The sequence below is a fragment of the Symphalangus syndactylus genome, chromosome 14 (genome assembly GCF_028878055.3).
Source record: "Symphalangus syndactylus isolate Jambi chromosome 14, NHGRI_mSymSyn1-v2.1_pri, whole genome shotgun sequence".
Taxonomy (NCBI): Eukaryota; Metazoa; Chordata; class Mammalia; order Primates; family Hylobatidae; genus Symphalangus; species Symphalangus syndactylus.
In genome coordinates, this window is record NC_072436.2 from 80,012,397 (window position 1) to 80,032,833 (window position 20,437).

Here is a 20,437-nt window from a genome sequence, read left to right on the forward strand (position 1 = left end):
CATACAAAAATTAGCCAGGTGTGGTGGTGGGCATCTATAATCCCAGCTACTCAAGGGGCTGAGGCAAGAGAATCGCTTGAACCCGGGAGGTGGAGGTTGTAGTGAGCTGAGATCACGCCACTGCACTCCAGCCTGGGCAACAGAGTGAGACTCTGTCTCAAAAAAAAAAAAAAAAAAGACATTAGTTCTCAAAGTATGGTCTGGGTACCCCTGGGAATCTGTGAGGTCAAACTTTTTTATAATAATACTAAGGCTTTCTTTGCTTTTTTCACTGTGTTAACATTTGCACCGATGGTGCAAAAGAAACGGTGGATAAAACTGCAGGTACCTTGGCAGTCAATCAAGATGGGGCAACAGCGTGAACCCGGGATGCGGAGTCTGCAGTGAGCCAAGATCGCGCCACTGCACTCCAGCCTGGGCGACAGAGCGAGACTCCTGTCTCAAAAAAAAAAAAAAAAAAAAAAAACAGATGGGGCAACAAACTGTACTAGCAGAAGAAAATATCTTCACCACCACACACTTGCAGTTAAAAATAAAGGTGGGGAAAGGACATGTGAGACTGTGTGAGTTGTAAGCTGAACTACCTGCTTTTTTCAAGGAACACCAGTTTTACCTGAAAAAATAACTGGCAGATAAACTATAGTTATTCAGTTAGGTATTTCCTTAAACACGGACAAAAGGAACCCCTCAGTTCAAGTAAAACAAATGACAAAATTTGTTGCCAATAATAAAATTTAACCTTTCAAGTTAAATCTGAATTTTAGACAACTTTTATCTGTTACTATGAGCTTCACACCTTTCCATACTTTGTTGAGACTGGTCACTAATGAATGCTGTTTTTTTTTTTCCACATTTTATAGTGAAATGTGTATTAACATTTGGAAGATCCAAATAACTTTGTGAACCAATATTTTCCAAATGACCAAGGCATGATAGTACAAAATCATGCATGAATAAAGGGACCACTCAAAGAACAAGACAGATCAGTGGACTGTCATGTAACAGAATACAAAAAGTCTGATATGGTTTTAGATTCCATACTCTAACCTTTAAGAAACTATCATTTTTATTCAGCAACAAAACAGAACAAATACAGATGAACCTCACAAACATGCCAAATGAAAGAAACCTTACGCAAAAGACCACATAGGATACTTTTTATATGAAACGTCTTTAAGAGGCAAATCTACAAAGAAATAAAGCAGATTAGTGGTTGCCTGGGACTAGGGATTGGAAGGGAAATGACTGCGAATGGGTATAAAGGATCTTTTGAGGGTGATAAAATATCCTAACATTGGATTGTAGTGTACTAAAGACCAGTGAAGTCCGGGCATGGTGGCTCACGCCTGTAATCCCAGCACTTTGGGAGGCTGAGGTTGGCATTACCTGATATCAAGTTTGAGGCCAGCCTGACCAACATGGAGAAACCCCGTCTCTACTAAAAATACAAAAAAATCAGCCAGGCGTGGTGGCACATGCCTTTAATTTCAGCTACTCAGGAAGCTGAGCAGGAGAATCACTTGAACCCAGGAGGCGGAGGTTGCAGTGAGCTGAGATCGCGCCATCGCACTCCAGCCTGGGTAACAGTGTGAGACTCCGTCTCAAAAAAAAAGAAAAGAAAAGAAAAAGACCAGTGAGGTGTATAATGGTATGTAATTATATCTCAATAAAACTGTTAAAAAGAAAAAAAATGTTACAGGCCAAGTTTAAGAAGAATATCCATAATTATCTGAAACGGCTATTAAAACACTCCTCCCTTTTCCAACTAAAAGGACAGATTTTTTCTTTCTTTTTTGAGAAGCAGACTCGCTCTGTCACCCTGGCTGGATTGCGGTGGCATGATCTCAGCTCACCACAACCTCCGCCTTCTGGGTTCAAACGATTTTCCTGCCTCAGCCTCCCGAGTAGCTGGGATTACAGGCAAGCACCACCACACTTGGCTAGTTGTTTATTTTTAATAGAGATGGGGTTTTACCACGTTGTCCATGCTGGGCTCAAACTCCTGACCTCAGGTGATCTGCCTGCCTCGGCCTGCCAAAGTGCTGGGATTAGAGGCATAAGCCACTGTACCCGGCCTCTTTTTTTTTTTTTTTTTTTTGAGACAGGGTCTCACTCTGTCACCTAGGCTAGAGTGCAGTGGCATAATGATGGCTCACTGCAGCCTCCACCTCCTGGGCTCAGGTGATCCTCTCACCTCAGCCTCCTGAGTAGCTGGAACTACAGGCGAGTGCCACTACATCCAACTAAATATTTATTTTTGGTAGAGATGGGGTTTCACCATGTTATCCTAGCTGGTCTGGAGCTCCTGGGCTCAAGTAATCCATTCACCCTGGCCTCCCAAAGTGCTGGGATTATAGGCGTGAGCCACCACGCCCAGCCAGATTTTATTCTTATATGTTAACCAAAACAAAATATTACAATCAGTTGTAGACATAAATGAGAATCTAGCTGTCTTCTATCAGGCCTAATAATAAAGAGACTTGCAAAATGTTAAAGAAAAAAGAAGCCATTCTTCACACACAAAAGTTTATATTAATTTAAAATGGGTTATTTATAAATGAATAAGTATTTTTTAAATTTCTCAGTTTTTATTTCTAACATAGTAAATACTGACAGATATAACCAACATAAACAAAAGCTTTTTGGGGTCCTCCATAAATCTTAAGAGTGTAAAGAAGTCTTGAGATTAGTAAGTTTGAGAACCACTACTATAAATATACACAGCCTTTCAAATAAATTTGTGGCTTTTAGGATTCTTAAATGTGGTCACATTATCTGTATAAAGAAAATTACATTTTAAACTGAGTCCAATCTCCAAAATTGAATTAATAGTCAATTCAGCAAAAATATCTATATTTCTCTAATTGTTTTGAAGCAGGTATCTGAGATTTCTTTTTAGAAGCTTACCATTTAAGCTGCGAATACACCTTATATCAAGGCTTCTCAGGCGAGAGTCGTCTCTTAGATCTAAATTATCTGATATGGTTTGTATTGCCAGTCTTGCAAAGACTAGATCAATCTTTGGAAAGATGTGAAAAAAGAGAAAAAAATTACATTTTCTCCTTTTAATCCATCCTCTCCCATCCCACCATAAAAATGTGAAAAGCTCTGATTACTAGTTTGGGAAGTTCTACCAAAGCTTCAATAGGCCTATGTAGGCAGTCTCACATGGGAAAATCACTATAAAGTTGTATTAAGGTAATTAAACTTTCAAATTAATGAAAGCATTTACATGTTAACATATATGCCAAGCAGAAAAAAAAAATCAAAGGCTTATGAGCAAATTTCTAGATAAAGATAGAAGATCCAACACACATTTACATTCACTCCCTCTTGAAACCTCACTAAAATACCAGGAAAATTTAATTTTTTGTGTTTAGTATTATTTTGATGTTAAAGGCAAAATTCACTAGGACAAAGAACAGAAAATGACAACAGCAAAAGCTATGAAAGCTGGAAAGCAGATGGATACGTGGTAACAGACCCAGTAGACCTAAGAAAGCAGATAAAAATGTTCTATCTAGGAAATATGGTCAGGAGGCTGTAGATAAATGCAGACATAAATAAAAAGGAACATTTAAAGAATAGAGTAGTATTCTTAGAAATTAAAAATATGGGCCGGGCGCGGTGGCTCACGCCTGTAATCCCAGCACTTTGGGAGGCCAAGGTGGATGGATCACGAGGTCAGGAGATTGAGACCATCCTGGCTAACACGGTGAAACCCCGTCTCTACTAAAAATACAAAAAATTAGCCAGGTGGGGTGGTGTGTGCCTGGAATCCTAGCCACTCAGGAGGCTCAGGTGGAAGGATCACTTGAATCCAGGTGCTCAAAGGTGCAGTGAGCTATGATTGTGTCATAGAGTTAGACCTTGGCCATAGAGTTAGACCCCATCTATTTAAAAAAAAAAAAAAAAAAGATTATTTGATTTTTTAAAATATGCACTTATGTTAAGCCTGATTTCAGAAAACAAACCTGCAAGTTAAACAGTTCAATTGTAAAGTCAGAAAAATATTAAACACTTACTTCAATACCATCAAATTCAAATTTTATAACAGGTACAAAGGCATCTTCTACAGCCTACAAAAAATGAAAACAATTATTAACACACAGGTGTAATCCCTTCTTTATCCTTCCTAACTACCAATAATGTGAATATCTTTACTCCCAATTTGTATTTTAACCACATACGTGTAATCCCTTCTTTATCCTTCCTAACTACCAATAATGTGAATATCTTTACTCCCGATTTGTATTTTAACACAATAGACAAAGTGAAAATGTTTTTGGTCTTACATTCCAGGTAAGTATTTCTAATTTGTGACCTGTATTATGTAAGATACACAAAATGCCTGTAGCAGTATCTAAATTATCCCTCTAAAAATATTCCTCAGAACTGGAAAGCAAAACTGCTATCATCTGCAGCCATAAAAAAGAGTGACTTCATGTCCTTTGCAGGGACATGGATGAAACTGGAAGCCATCATTCTCAGCAAACATAGGAACAGAAAACCAAACACCACATGTTCTCACTCATAAGTAAGAGTTGAACAATGAGAACACATGGACACAGGGAGAGGAACATCACACAATGGGGCCTGTCGGGGGGTGGCGGACAAGGGAGGCAGAACATTACGACAAATACCTAATGCATGCAGGGCTTAAAACCTAGATGACGGGTTGATAGGTGCAGCAAACCACCATGGCACATGTATACCCACGTAACAAACCTGCACATTCTGCACATGGTATTCCAGAACTTAAAGTAAAATAAAAAACAAAAAGCAAAAAAACGAAAACCTGCTATCTTCTGGGTACTTATAATTTCGAGTCTAAACTGAAAACTGATTATTTAGAAAGGCTACTAGAGTTAGAAATTTTAAAATAATGAAAGCTCATGATTAATCTATCAAAAATTTTATTAATACAGTTGAGATTAGTAGAAATAATGGTTTTCTGAGTCTTTCTTAACTCCCCAACCTAACAAATTCTTAACTTCCTTGTCTAAAAACATTCCCAGATTCCCCAAATATCACAGATTCTTTGACCTTCACCTTATTCTAGCACTTCAGAATGCATTAACACTGTTTTGTTTATTTAGTTCACATAACCCCCTCCTCAATAAACAATGTCTTGTTTACTATTGTATCTGTAAGACTAATGCCAGCATCTAACAAATTACTGGTGCTGAAATTTTATTTGCTGAATGAATGGCTAGATATACACATATAAAGAGTTACTAACTGAACCTTACACATAATAGCACTCATCATTTGATATGTATCAATCATTATTGGCTATTACAGTAAATGGTTTATGTAAATATCTCATCAATACACAAAAACCTCATAAAAAAGTTATTACCACATCTCCGTTTTACAGATCAGGAAACAGGCTCAGAGGATTAGGTTACTTGACCAAGATCTAGGAGCTATTATGTAGTAGATTCTAGATGCCAACCCAAGTCTGTATAACTCTAAGGCCCATGTTCTTAATCATCATTTAATCATCACTTATTAAAGTTACTCTTATTAAATACCTCCTAATAGTAACTTAGAAGGTATTTCAGTGTCTTAAGCCCTAGCTTTTATAGATATTTGTTACTAATCTAAATTCAAAATATTAAATGCCAGAGGATACTTACTCTTAAGTTTCTAATGCCATCTTGATGTTTCAATTTTTCAAAAAAAGACTGAAAAAAATCAGATCTTTCCACGTGTCTTGGAGCTACACAAAGTGCATCAATGTCAGCTCCTGTAAATTAAAGTAATTTTTAATTAAGAATGTATTATGTGTTATATTCTTTGTTAAGTACACACAAACATATGTACAGAAGAAAGTATGGAAGCTGAGTACAAGAAAATGTTAACAATGATTAGCTCTAAGTAGTGAAATAATGAGAACTTTGTTCTCCTATATTTTCTAATTATGAACAAGAGTTTGTTATTGAATGTTCTTAGCACTAGAACACAGAAAAGCAGTTACCTTTGGTGTGTACTCCAAGCCTATAGGATCCAAACGTGAAAATTTTACCACCAACAGTAGCCACAACAGAAGGTGGGAGGTTCTAAAATAAAATTAAGCAGAAGACATTCAATTATTCAAATTATTTAGCATAAAAGTTACCTCAATGTTGGCTGGGCATGGTGGCTCACACTTGTAATCCCAGCACTTTGGGAGGCCGAGGCCAGTGGATCACCTGATGTCAGGAGTTCGAGACCAGCCTGGCCAACATGGCAAAACTCCTTCTCTACTAGGAATACAAAAGTTAGCTGGGCGTGGTGGTGGGTGCCTGTAATCCCAGCTACTTGGTAGGCTGAAGCAGGAGAATCACTTGAACCTGGGAGGTGGAGGTTGCAGCGAGCCAAGATTGTGCCATTGCACTCCAGCCTGGGGAATAAGAGCAAAACGCCATCTCAAAAAATAAAAAAAAAAAAATCACTATAATGTCTACTGGCCTTTATTGAGCAAATGATGCATGATTAGATTTGTCAACCTTGTCAAGATTAGATTAGTGAAAGTACTTCACGGATCCTCTGGCTGTGATCTGAATAAGGGTATTCCCAGAGGAAAGACAAAACAAATTCACCCCCACTACACATGCATACATCTCTATCTGAAGAAAAGCTTTTCTTTTTAATCACTTGACCATACTTGTCCCCTCCAATTGCCTGTCCTTTGCTTCATCACTCTTTTGGTAGTCACCAAGGAACTCTCAGTTACCAAACTAATGTGCTTTCAGCTCTCTAAAACACTCTTGGCCAATCCCATATCCCCTTTAGTTTTTGTGACAGGTATGTTTAATTTCTTGATTCTAGCTCTACAACCTTTCTGTAAGAACGGAGTCATTCCTGACATGATCTCCTTATGAGAGCTATTCTAACAAGCTTAATTAACATTTCTTGGATTATAACGTAATTAAAATGCTACTTTTTGGCTGGGCGTGGTCATGCCTATAATCCCAGCACTTTGGGAGACTGAGGCAAGAGGTCCACTTGTGTCCAGTTCAAGACCAGCCTGGGCAACACAATGAGACACCATCTCTACAAAAAATAAAAAATTAGCTAGGCATGGTGGCGTGTGCCTCCAGTCTCAGCTACTCAGGAGGCTGCGATGGTAGGATTGCTTGAGCCCAGGAGGTTTAGCCTCAGCAACAGTGAGACCCTGCCTCAAAAAAAAAAAAAAGAAAAAGAAAAAAAGCTAATTTTCACCTCTTCAGAGCCAGTTCCAAAAGCCCATCAGATATTCACTCAAGTATCCTGATCCACTTCAATATCCAGCCTCAAGCAAGCAAAAAAATTCTTCCAATATTAACAGTCAGATATTGCTTCTGAGTTCTCTATTTTTGTTCCTCATTATCCTTACTGCCCAAACCTTTTCCTTCTTCTTGGCTTACCAATTCTTAGCTTATATCCCTCACATTTGTGGCCTCCTTTCTATTCAACGACTACTCCCCTAATTCTAGGCTATTTAATGGCATCCTAAACTACCCCTAATTAATCTTCCTTTTCTCTTTCACTATCTTGTATAAAATTCACTGGCTGATGTTCTTAAATTACTCTACTAAACATAGTTGTTCTACTCAAAAGTTGCCAATGTCTTCTTCCCTAACTACTGAGGTAAGGATCCTTGGGCCTGTTGTTGAAAATCTCCACGACATGTTCCTAGGGATCTTTCTTGCCTTGTCTTCTTATCTTCCTTTCTGAAGCTCCAACTACCAACCAACCAACATGGTTACAGAATCCAACCTCCTTTTCACTGCATTTGCCATTGTTCCTGCCTCAAGTGCTTGCCCATCCTCTCTGGGCATCTTTTGTTTTTTGGGTTTTTTTTTTTTTTTAACAGATGGAGACGGGGTCTTACTGTGTTGCCCAGGCTGAAGTGAGCACAGCAGTGTGATCTTAGCTCACCACAGCCTCAAACTACTGAGCACAAAATATTCCTCCGGCCTTGGCTTGCAGAGTATCTGAGACTACAGGCAGGTACCACTGTGTCTGGGTAATTTTTAAATAATTTTTGCAAAGATGGGTTCTTTGTTGCCCAGGCTGGTCTCAAGTTCCTGTTTTTAAGCGATCCTCCTGTCTCAGCCTCCCAAAGTGCTGGGATCACAGGCATGAGCCACCATGTCCAGCTTCTGGGTATCAGTATCATTCACTTTAAAAAGTTCACTTCAAGTTCCACCTCTTCCATGAAGCCTTCCCTGCTTATCCCTACTCCCTAACAAGTTTTTTTTTCCTCTGTGCTCTCTGCCATTACAATTCTTAAATTCTTTTTTGCTATATTTACTGACTTCTTTGGTATGTAAAATCATATTTCATATTTAATCTTCAATCATATTTAAATTTCTCAGAGTTAAGAACTGTGTCTACTACTTCTCTGTATTTTCTCACAATGCCCAGTACAAGTTCTAAAGAATAATATCTGCTGATTAACTTCAACTTGAATATAAGTATCTATAGAACAGGATATTATGCTTGTTAATGCCTCTGTGTAATGAATATTAATGTTAAGAGTATCACAAATAATTTTATAGCTAGAAAGAAGCCAGTAAATTAATCAGATTTTTAAAAGAGACAGAGTTTCATTATGTTGCCCAGGCTGGCCTTGAACTCTTAGGCTCAAGGTCTTCCTGCTTCAGCCTCCTGAGTAGCTGGGACTACAGGCATGCACCACCATGCCCAGGAATCCGTAAATTTATTGATGATTAACATGAATGAAATGGACAGAGAAGACAGGACCTTAAAAAAATCGTTTAGTTCACATTTCTACTTTGAGAAGTCTGATTCTTGCATGATTTATGAGAAAGTGATCTACTAAATCAGTTTGCCACACCCAAAGTATCTAACAAAAATGATTTGATCTGGGATTCTACACTATTTAAATATCCCAATTGTGTACAGATTCAAATCATCTTTGATTAAACCCAAATCCTTCAGTTACTTTCCAAAGTAAAATATACATAAAGAGAATTATAGGCTGTGAGTGGTGGCTCATGCCTATAATCCTAACACTTCGGGAGGCTGAGGTGGGAGGTTCACTTGAGCTCAAGAGTTCAAGATCAGCCTAGCAACACAGTGAGACCTCGTCACTTTTTTTTTTTTAATTTAAAAAAACAAGAAAGAAAAAAGAGGATTATAGGCTGGGCGTGGTTGTGACTTATGCCTGTAATCTCAACACTTTGGGAAGCCAAGGCAGGAGGATCGCTTGAGTACAAGAGTTTGAGGCCAGCCTGGGCAACATGGCAAGACCCTATCTCTACAAAAAAAAAAAAAAAAAAAGTAGCTAGGCATCAGGATGTGTACCCGCAGTCTCTGCCACTTGGGGGGCTGGGGTGAGAGGACTGCTTGAGCCTAGGAGTTTGAGGCTGTAGTGAGCCATGATTATGCATGCCACTGCACTCCAGCTTGGCAAACAGTGAGAGATCCTTCCCCCATTCCCTCACACGAAAGAGACAATTACAATTCACATAGAAAAATGACCTCATCTGCTCAATGGAAGATGTTAACTAACTTATTTTTTTTGATTACCTGTGACTAGCATTTCCATCTGCTCAGAATTTGACTCATCCAATAACTTCAACTATTGATAACCCTGCTGAGTTCAGAAATGAGGCAGACAGCCTTTTGGCAACAGAAGTAAGTAGCATAAAGACCATGTTAAACTCAATGACTGTAGTCTTTAGGAGACTCAACTTTATTCTGAGCCTACTATTTAAAAGAACCAATTCTACATATTTATCATAGCTACAGAAAAAAATAATAAAAGCTGTTAAAAGAAAGAATTCTAGACTGGGTGTGGTGGCTCATGCCTATAATCCTAGCACTTTGGGAGGCCAAGGCAGGTGGATTGCTTGAACTCAGGAGTTCGACACCAGCCTGGCCAACATGGCAAAAACCCGTCTCTATCAAAAATACAAAAATTAGACAGGCGTGGTGGCACATGCCTGTGGTCCCAGCTACTAGGGAGGCTGAGGTGGGAGAACTGCTGGAGCCTGGGAGGCGGAGGTTGCAGTGAGCTGAGATCGTGCCACTGCATTCCAGCCTGGGTGATGGAGTAAGACCCCATCTCCAAAAAAAAAAAAAAATTCAGTTGTTTACCTAATTTCTAAATCCATGCAGATAAAGGGGCAGAAAGGGACTTTACAGCTAGACACACTGACAACTGTGAGACGTTACCTTTCAACTGACTGCTGTTAAGGCAAAGATGGGAAAACTATGAAAAACAAAAACCTTAAAATATAACAGTATGGGCTACCTAGTGATGAGGCAAATGGTATCACCCAGTTGAACATTCTCTCCCTTATTCTGGTACAGCCAGTAAAATAATCTTTGCAGTGGTGATTCTCAGACAATAATAAAAATTCAATTGTGAGGCTGGGCACGGTGGCTCATGCCTGTAATCCCAGCACTCTGGGAGGCCGAAGAGAATGGATTACTTGAGGTCAGGAGTTCGAGACCAGCCTGGCCAACATGGTGAAACCCCATCTCTACCAAAAATACAAAAATTAGCTGGGCATGGTGGCGTGCACCTGTAATCCCAGCTACTCTGGAAGCTGAGGCAAAAGAACTGCTTGAACTCAGGGGTGGAGGTTGCAGTGAGTCAAGATTATGCCACTGCACTGCAGCCTGGGCGAGAGAGGGACCATGTCTCAAACAAAAACAAAACCAAGGCCGGGTGTGGTAGCTCACACCTGTAATCCCAGAACTTTGGGAGGCTGAGGCGGGTAGATCACCTGAGGTCAGGAGTTTGAGACCAGCCTGACCACTATGGTGAAACCCCATCTCTACTAAAAATATAATTTTTACTGGGCATGGTGGTGTGCGCCTGTAACCCCAGCTACTTGGGAGGCTAAGACAGGAGAATCGCTTGAACCTGGGAGGTAGAGGCTGCTGTGAGCTGAGCTCTCACCCCTGCACTCCAGCCTGGGCGACAGAGCAAGATTCTATCTCAAAAACAAAAACAAAAACAATTATATTCAAAAGATAGTTAGCCTTCCGTACCTGCACGTTCCACATCTGCAGATTCAACCAATCATGCATGGATAAAAAATATTGGGGGGACGCCTCTACCCGGCCACCCCGTCTGGGAAGAAGTAAGGAGCTCCTCTGCCCGGCCACCCCGTCTGGGAAGAAGTGAGGAGCGCCTCTGCCTGGCCGCCCCATATGGGAAGTGAGGAGCGCCTCTGCCCGGCCGCCCCGTCTGGGAAGTGAGGAGCGCCTCTGCCCAGCTGCCCCGTCTGGAAAGTGAGGAGCGCCTCTGCCCGGCCGCCCCATCTGGGAAGAAGTGAGGAGCGCCTCTGCCCGGCCGCCCCATCTGGGAAGAAGTGAGGAGCGCCTCTGCCCGGCCGCCCCGTCTGGGAAGTGAGGAGCGCCTCTGCCCGGCCGCCCCATCTGGGAAGTGAGGAGCCCCTCTGCCCGGCCGCCCCGTCTGGGAAGTGAGGAGCGCCTCTGCCCGGCCGCCCCGTCTGGGAAGTGAGGAGTGCCTCTGCCCAGCCGCCCATTGTCTGGGATGTGAGGAGCCCCTCTGCCCAGCCGCCACCCCGTCTAGGAAGTGAGGAGCGTCTCTGCCTGGCCGCCCCGTCTGGGAAGTGAGGAGCGCCCCTGCCCGGCCGCCCCGTCTGGGATGTGGGGAGCGCCTCTGCCCAGCCGCCCCATCTGGAAGGTCTACCACGGAGGCCAGAAGCAATGTGGGGGCTGGACGTGGTGGCTCACGCCTGTAGTCCCAGCACTCTGGGAGGCCGAGGCAGGTTGATCACTTGAGGCTAGGAGTTCGAGACGAGCCTGGCCAACATGGCGAAACATATGAAAAATACAACAGACAAACCAACCAACCAACCCAGCGACAACAAAACAGGTCTACCCTGGAGTCATACTCTAATTTTTTCTATTTTCCTCCCTTTCTGATCCTTTATCCCACTTTCTTTTTCTTCCTCTTCCTTCTTCTTTGTCAAATAGAGGATTGAGTTATTATCATTGATCCATACAAAGTTCCTCTCTCATTTATTTTCTTTAATTCCCACCCCCCATTTCTATTCCCCGTCTTCCCACTCTGGGAGGCGGAGTGGGAAGGTGCAACCTTCCTAATATGTTTGATATGCATCTTTTTGTTTGTATGTATTTTTAGAAAATGTTTATTGTTTTGTGTGCAAAAAAAAATTAATAATAAAAAAAGATTAAAAAAATAAAAAAATTAAAAAAAGACTCAAAAAAAAATATATTGGGGGGAAAAAGCCATAAAAAATAAAGCAAATTTTAGGCAAGGCGCAGTGGCTCATGCCTGTAATCCCAGCACTTTGGGAGGCTGAGGTCAGAAGACTGCTGGAGACCAGGAGTTTGAGACCAGCCTGGATAATACAGTGAGACTCTTGTCTCTACAAAAAATAATAAATAAAATAAGCCAAGTACAATTGTGCATTCCTACAGTTCCAGCTATTCAGGAGGCTGAGGTGGGAGGATCACTTGAGCCCAGGAGTTTGAGACTGCAGTGAGCTATATAACTGTGCCACTGTACTGCAGCCTGGGTGACAGAGGGAGATCCTGTCTATAAAAAAAAAAAAAAAAATTTATGACCAGGCGTGGTGGCTGAAGCCTGTAATCCCAGCACTTGGGGAGGCTGAGGTGAGATCATGCCACTGCACTACAGCCTGGGTGACAGGGCAAGACTCTGTCTCCAAAAAAAATAATAATAATAAATAAAATTTAGGCTGGGCATGGTGGCTCGAGCCTGTAATCCCAGCACTGTGGGAGGCTGAGGCAGGCGGATCACCTGAGATCAGGAGTTTGAGACCAGCCTGGTCAACATGATGAAACCATGTCTCTACTAAAATTACAAAAATTAGCCCAGTGTGGTGGTACACGCCTGTAGTCCCAGCTATTCGGGAGGCTGAGGCAAGAGAATCACTTGAACCTGGGAGGAGGAGGTTGCACTGAGCCAAAATTGCGCCACTGCACTCCAGCCTTGGCCAAAGAGGGAGATTCCATCTCAAAAGAAGAAAAAAAAATTTAAACATGCTAATAAAAAAAAATTACAGTGACAACTATTTACACAGCATTAACATTGTATTAGATATTTTAAGTAATCTAGAAATGACTGAAAGTATGCAAAAGGATATGAAAAGGTAACATGCATATATGTACTGTATTATTTTATATAAGGAACCTGAGCATCTACAGATTTTAGTATCTTTGGAGGTCCCAGAACCAATCCCCCGGAGGATACCAAGGGAGCACTGCACTACACAAAGCAGGAAAATGTAATCAATTTCAGGAAAAAAATACTTTAAGCTACAGGAGGGGAAAAAGGTTGTGTAGTTATAAATTAGTTTGCAAATTCCTATGTCTTAGGAACCAAGCAGGTAGGCAAATAAGGGAATACCACATGAGAAACATAGTAACTGCTCAATTAATCACCTTGCAAAGAAAACAGGGAGTGGTGGGGGCCATGAGGCAATGGAAGACAGGAGCCCAATCCCCTTCAAGCCTCTTCCTGCCGTGCACAAAGGCAGGCCCAGCATTGCCAGATCTTATTAAACAGCTGAAATGTGATTTTTAAGTAAAATCTGATATTTAAATTTTGGCCTACTACATATGAGTCAAATAAGACAATTATGTGAACTCACAGCTATATATTGGCTACTTCTGGGTAAATCCTCATCTACTTAGAAATTCAACCGTCTAGACCAGTTCATTCCTACATATACCAGACAGCCAAGCTTTGATATATTTCAGATACTTCTCAACACCAGCATCTTATTGCCAGGATGAATGACCAGATATAATAAAAACAAGAATTCCACATAGTTTAGAGTCTTACCTTACTCTCACTGACATCAGAAATCCATTCTTTTACTAAATTGTTCAATTTACCAAGAACCACCAGCCTATAAAAAAAAATGCTTCAGATTAAAACAAACAAACAAATGAACAAACAGTATTTTTAAAAACCCACATAGGCAGTACCCTTTGTGTTGATGCTAGGGTAAAACCATAACACACATGTGATAATGCTATCACATCTATTGACACAGGGCCATCTCTTTGGCATTCTTAGATCCTTAACAGTGCCAAAGAGGTGATAAATCTGATTACAGTATTTTAGTTTTTGGGCTATTTTCAAAATTCAAAAACCCTAATAAAAATCATAAAATTGCCTTCAATGAGGCTGTAAAGGCTTAGTGAATTGTCAACTTTCTTGGCTTTACTATGGAATTAATTCAATTCAATGTGGTAATAGAAGCTAGAATTCTCTCATTGCTAGTAATAGGTCTTTGACTAATTAAAATGGGGGAACTAACTACTGGCTAATTTCTGTCTAATAGTATTGAAGCAGTTTGGTATTATTAAAACAAACTTATAACCAATGGTGTAAATGAATCCACATTTAGAAAAGTAGGGTTTAGACATCCCAAAGATAACATGCAAAACTGAACTTCTGTCCAAACTTACTTCTTCCTCAGTCTTCCACAAATAATGAAATTCCATCCTTCAAGGTGCTAAGACCAAAAATCTTGGCCATCATCCTTGACCCCTCACACACACATTCCAGTCATTAAACCCTAAGAACCCTACCTTTAAAATATATCCAGATTTCTACTTTTTATTACCTCTACGACCATCCTCCAGGTTCTAGCCACCATCATTTCCTCCTAGGGCTATTATAATGGCTTGCTAACTGGTTTCTCTGCTCTGCCCTTGCACTTCTTTTAAGATTACTCTCAATACAGCAGCCAGAGTGACCGTTAAAACTTTTTTAAGTCGTCATGTCAATCTTCTTTTCAAAACCCTAATAGCTTCTCATTTCACTCAGAATAAACCAAACCTTGACAACACCTTACAAGGTCCTAAGAGCTCTTGCCCTCCAAGCTCCTTCCCACCTTGCTTTCATTAAGCCTGTATTTTCCTGCTTCCTCACTGCTCAGACACCCAGGGTATCTTGGCTATGTACTCTTCAAATACACCACTTCAAGAGTTCTGCCTAGAACACTTTTCCCTCAGACAGACACATGGCTCCCTCCTTCATCTTTAAATTTTCCCTTAAATGTAACTTTCTAAATGAGGCTTTCCCTGAAACCTCTACCCCCTCAGCTTTTTCTCAGTAGCACTTATCATATGTAATATTACTCACGAGTGTAATACTGATATTATTGATGACAAATCTCCTCCTCTAACCCCTACCTAAAAGGTAAGCTCCAAGAGGGCCAAGATTTTTCTTTTTGTCATTTCTGCACCTGTATGTAGAGACACAGTAGGTATTCAATATGTTCGTAGAATTCATGATTAAATAATGCAGTCAAATATTTAATGGTTTTCAATGACATACCTGTGGTTCAATTCTTCCTCATCTTCAAACACTCCAAACGGTTTCATGGCGTCAATTAATTTCTGTGTGTAAATATGATCAATTTCTTTAGGAGATGCCAAACTAATTGGAGAGGTAATTCCATAATGCTTTTGTTGACGCTGGCTGTCCAGCACGGTGTTTCTGTTCAAGAAAGTAGTAAAAATGAAACAGAAAAAATTTAAAGTATATACTATACTGATACACTGAATCTCTCAATCTACTCATGTTAATTTAGCTACCTTAAAAGTTTACTTAGTACTAACAGTAGTGGCAGACACTTTCTTTTAAAGGAAAATGGGTATTTTATGTTTATGTTTATGAAGGCGCTATTCATACTGCCTACAGCTTTCATGGTTAGCATGTTTTTTCAAGCCAAGCGCAGCATGTGTTGGCATCAAGACAATTGTACCAACACCACTCAGCTCAAACCCAGAGTTTGATTGGGATCTGTGCCAGGGCCACCTCCACTACCCTGCAGACTTAAGTCAAGTGCCATCCAGATTCTGGAATCTTTGAAAAGCAGTCAACCACTTGAAAGAAAGCTTTTAGTAAAAACAATGGGTTTTTTTCCCTAGGAAAGAAATGAAAACATCCCATTAGAAGGTCCTTGTGAAATAATCTGGCTTTTAAAAAGAAATCACAATTAGATTTGTCCTTGGGAAACCGAGGTTAACATCCTCTGCTTGAATCAGAGTTTACAGTCCTAGTATTTTGTGATTCTAGTTAATTATTTTCTTCATTTTAGACTGGTACCCATCCCATCTTCACATTGAAATAAAAATCTTTATACTACTGGCAATCTTTTGGAAGATACATGAGCCACCCTCCAAACATCTTAGCCATCAGGAAACTACGGTCTTGAATAAAGTACAACACAAGTTCTGAGATTTTTTTTTTTTTTTTTTTGAGATGGAGTCTCTGTCTCCCAGGCTGCAGTGCACTGGGGAGATCTCAGCTCACTGCAACCTCCGGCTCCCGGGTTCAAGCAATTCTCCTGCCTCAGCCTCCCAAGTAGCTGGGATCACAGGCGTGTGCCACCACACCCAGCTAATTTTTGTATTTTTAGTAGAGACGGAGTTTCGCCACGTTGCCAGGCTGGTCTCGAACTCCTGACCCCAGGTGATCCAACAGTCTCGGCCTCCCACGTTGCTGGGATCACAGGCGTGAGCCACCGCGCTCAGCCAATTGAAGTTCTGAGATGTTGAGTTTACACAAACTAATCAACTTCAAAATAAATACTGGGACCAACAGGGGTTGGCAAAACTTCTAATTTTGCTATGAAAGTAAAAACATACACACTAAACGACCAACACTACCATTTATCTTCACCATGCTTCCATGAAGGGCCATTAACACCAAGAGTAAGAATGTAATCTCAAAATTAGAAACAATCTTTCAAGTTGAATAAATTAGCCCTGTAAAAAAGCAACATACAATAGAGATCGTTTAATTGTTCTTGGATTTCAACTGATCAAAACACTGTCTTACCACTGCTAAGAGCACAGAGTAAGACACGCTGTAATAGCTAAAGATCTCATTAGAGGCCGGGCGTGGTGGCTCACGCCTGTAATCCCAGTACTCTGGGAGGCCGAGGTGGGTGGATTACTTGAGGTCAGATGTTCAAGATCAGCCTGGCCAACATGGTGAAACCCTGTCTCTACTGAAAATACAAAAAATTAGCTGGGCATGGTGGCGGACATCTGTAATCCCGGCTACTCGGGAGGCTGAGGCAGGAGATTCACTTGAACTCAGGAGACAGAGGTTGCAGTGAACCAAGATCGCGCCACCACACTCCAGCCTGGGCAACAAGAGCGAAACTCCGTCTCAAAAAAAAAAAAAAATCTCATTAGGTAGAGAGGGAGAAATAATCATATGGAAGATAAAATAGCCTGTATACCTTCCAAAATGACTCAAAAAAAAAAAAACCCAAAAAACAAAACACAGGTTAATTTATCTTCTGTATTTATTTTGTTGTAGAACAAACAAAACTTCAATTAGTTATTTCAAGTTGTAATTTCTTTTTAAAGATTTGGCTTTTTACCTCTGAGAAAGCTAGAGCAGTGTTTTGGTATTGTTTGTGTAATATATAGGTAAATACATATGGTAAGTGAATAGGACAGAGTAATTATCTACATATCTATATAGTATCACTCAATCGCAATAATCCTAAGAGGTACTGAATAAGTGCCATTTTACAGATAAGTATCTGAAAGTCAAAGAGAGAGGACAAGCCAGAATCTGAACTCCAAAACCTCTTTTCACTACTCCATTCTCTCCTCCCTAACTACTTCAGCTCTGACACCATGATGACGGGCCTCATTTTCTTACCTGCATGCTGACAAAGTTAGCCAACTAGCCTACTGGCCCTAAAATTCCAAATCTAGGTTCTGAACTTCCTCCATCTAGAGGGGAGACGAAAGTAAACAACAGAATCCCACATTCCCTTCAAACCATCAATTTCACTTACAGGCAAACAACCTAGAGAAATTCTAGTTACAAGCGTACAGAGACACGTAAAAGAATGTTGACTGTCACACTGTAACATTAAAAACTTAGAAATAACTTAAAATAGTCACTAACAGGAAAAGAATTAAATTAGGGTGTATTCCTACAATAGAATACAATACAATAATTAATATTAATTAATTACAACTAAAATACTAACATGAACAAAGCTCAGAGATACTATGTTGTGCTGAAGAAGTTACAGAATTCCAAGTGTGATACGAGTTATATAAAGTTTAAAAACAACTAGAACTATGCCAGTTATTATGAACAAATGTGTATGAATGTGTATGTAGAAATAGCATTAAAAAACATGCAGCTCCCATGATTCGAGGGCGAAAAAAAAAAAAGAAGTAAAATAAAAAACACGCAGCAACAATAAACATCAAATTCAAGACTGTGGAGGCATCTGGAGCAAGAGATGATTGGGACCAGAGAAGGAGGTAGGAGAGTCCTTCAGATGTATCTGGAATGCTTGATTTCTTTTTAAAATAAATAGATATGTACATACACACCGTGTGTGTGTGTGTGTGTGTGTGTCTGTGTGTGTATGTACGTGTGTGTGTACAGTTACGTTTTGGGAGAAATGGGTGGTGGCTCCACAAATGATGCTTATGTTATTCTCTACATTTTTCTGCATGTTTAAATTATTTCCTAATAGACCAAAATGGAAGAAGCTACAACAAAATCTAGCCAAGTATGGGAACTGTTTCTGACTTATCAAAGTGTGAACAAGAGGTACAGACCGGTAGATGTTGTGGGTAGGTGGGGAGGCAGGGGGTGAGGGAGAGGGTGGGGACGGCGGTGAAAAGACTTTAGCCTCATATGAAAGAGAAACGCATGGGCTGCGATAGGTCTTTCACTCCTGAAGACCTGGAGACAGCCGGTCGGCAAGGGAGGAGGGGGAGGCAGGGGGATGGTATTTGCGCCAATGCAGACAGGAGCAGACGGGCTCAGACAGTGCTGGGGGCAGGCGAGTGACCGACAATTTCTCCCCACGGACACAGGCACCTCTTTCCCTCCTCATCCTTTTCTGAGGGCGTCCTCGGAGGCGGGACAGCTGGGGACTCCCGGAGTCCCCGAGTCCGTGCAGGGGTGGCCAGGTGAGCCGCCGGGTTTAGGGGAGGTGCCCCTGCGGACCAGCCGGGAGCCGGGAAGGAGACCATCCCGGCGAGCTGCGTGCAGGGCGCAAGGGACAGGGAACGGAAACAAGGACACAGACGGACCACCCCAGCTCACCCCTACCCGCCTCACCCCAACCGCCGCCCCCCACCACTTACGCAGACATCTCTTTCATCGCTTCCTGCGTCTCCCTCTCCAGCGAGTGTTTATCGCTCTGGAGTCCTGTTCTTGCTGTTCCCTGCTCCCCCTGTTCACTTTCCTCCGGTCGCTAGTAGCTCGCTTGCTCGCTCACTTTCCCACTTACTATGGCTGAGGCATCCAACCGAGTAGTGAAAACACCACAAAACCGGTTCTATTTATGACAATACAGCGCGGCCGACGCCAATATGGCGCCGCTTCCCAGCCTGCCTCTCGCCGGCCGCAGCCCCGCCCCTGGAGGTCTGGACCACCCTCAGCCACGCCCCCTCTGCCTTTGGGTCCCGGGAGGCTCCGGGGCCCCGCCCACAGGCTCAGGGCTCTCAGTATACCGTTGGTTCGAAGGAGCATTTGGTGCCCTCCTTTGTCCGCGGTACTGTCAATCCCAGTAGACCGCTTGGAAGGAAATTTGGAGATATGTTTTCCTTGCCTCTCGAATGGCAGCATATATCATACATTTTTTAAAAAGGTCACACCCTTGCCTAGCAAAAATTATTTCAACGCCTGCATTATCCTACATCTTTGATTTAATTATAGTTATACGTAATTAACTCACCAGTTGAGATTTTGTCTCGAAAGGGTCACACCCAGGAACGTGCGACTTTAACACAAGTATCCCAGGGAAAAACAAGCTTGTAAATTGGAGGCTTAACTGTTCACTTCACCCCTAAGTACCACCTTTGATTAGTGACATTCTGGCATTTAGCTGACAGAGGTTGAAAACAATAGCTAGCAGTTTGCAATAGGATAAATCCCAGGCTGAAACAAAAATCTTACACTTTTAAATAGTGGAGATCATGTTCGATGTGAGTGTGGGGATGAAAATGGGAAAATAATGACCAATTTTAAAATGCTGAAAGGTAGAAGTAATTTCAAGCACTAAATCATTACAAAGAAAAGGAAGTCAAGAACTGCTTGCTCTTGAACATAATTCGGAGTCACAGTAAATAGAGGCGATTACTTGCTGATTAATTCATTCAAAAATATTTATTGAGGCAGGACACAGTGGCTCACACCTGTAATCCCAGCACTTTGGGAGGCCAAGGTGGGAGAATTGCTTGAGGCCAGGAGTTTGAGAACAGCCTGGGCAACATAGTGAGACCCTGTCTCTACAAAAAGTTAAAAAAAAAATTAGCTGGGCGTGGTGGCCCATGCCTGTAGTCCCAGCTACTCAGGAGGCTGGGGTGGGAGGATCTCTTGAGTCCGGGACGTGGAGGCTGCAGGGAACCAGGATGGCACCACTGAGTTCCAACCAGAGTGATAGAAGGAGACCCTGTC

General features: G+C 41.5%; 1 protein-coding gene across 2 annotated transcripts in view; it reads right to left on the reverse strand.

The window, feature by feature from the left end:
* PAPOLG (poly(A) polymerase gamma) overlaps positions 1 to 19,411 on the reverse strand; it is a 43,289-nt gene extending 23,878 nt beyond the window's left edge. The window contains exons 1-7 of one of the 2 annotated variants that reach the window (XM_055240564.2): positions 19,123 to 19,411; positions 15,317 to 15,478; positions 13,811 to 13,877; positions 5,984 to 6,065; positions 5,643 to 5,752; positions 4,026 to 4,079; positions 2,908 to 3,019 (exon numbers count right to left, since the gene is read on the reverse strand). In XM_055240564.2, coding sequence (XP_055096539.1) covers positions 2,908 to 3,019; positions 4,026 to 4,079; positions 5,643 to 5,752; positions 5,984 to 6,065; positions 13,811 to 13,877; positions 15,317 to 15,478; positions 19,123 to 19,139 — 604 coding nt within the window. In that variant the 5' untranslated portion in view covers positions 19,140 to 19,411. The remainder of the gene's footprint in view (positions 1 to 2,907; positions 3,020 to 4,025; positions 4,080 to 5,642; positions 5,753 to 5,983; positions 6,066 to 13,810; positions 13,878 to 15,316; positions 15,479 to 19,122) is intronic. The other variant, XM_055240565.2, reaches the window with a different exon arrangement.
* Positions 19,412 to 20,437: the final 1,026 nt, after the last annotated feature.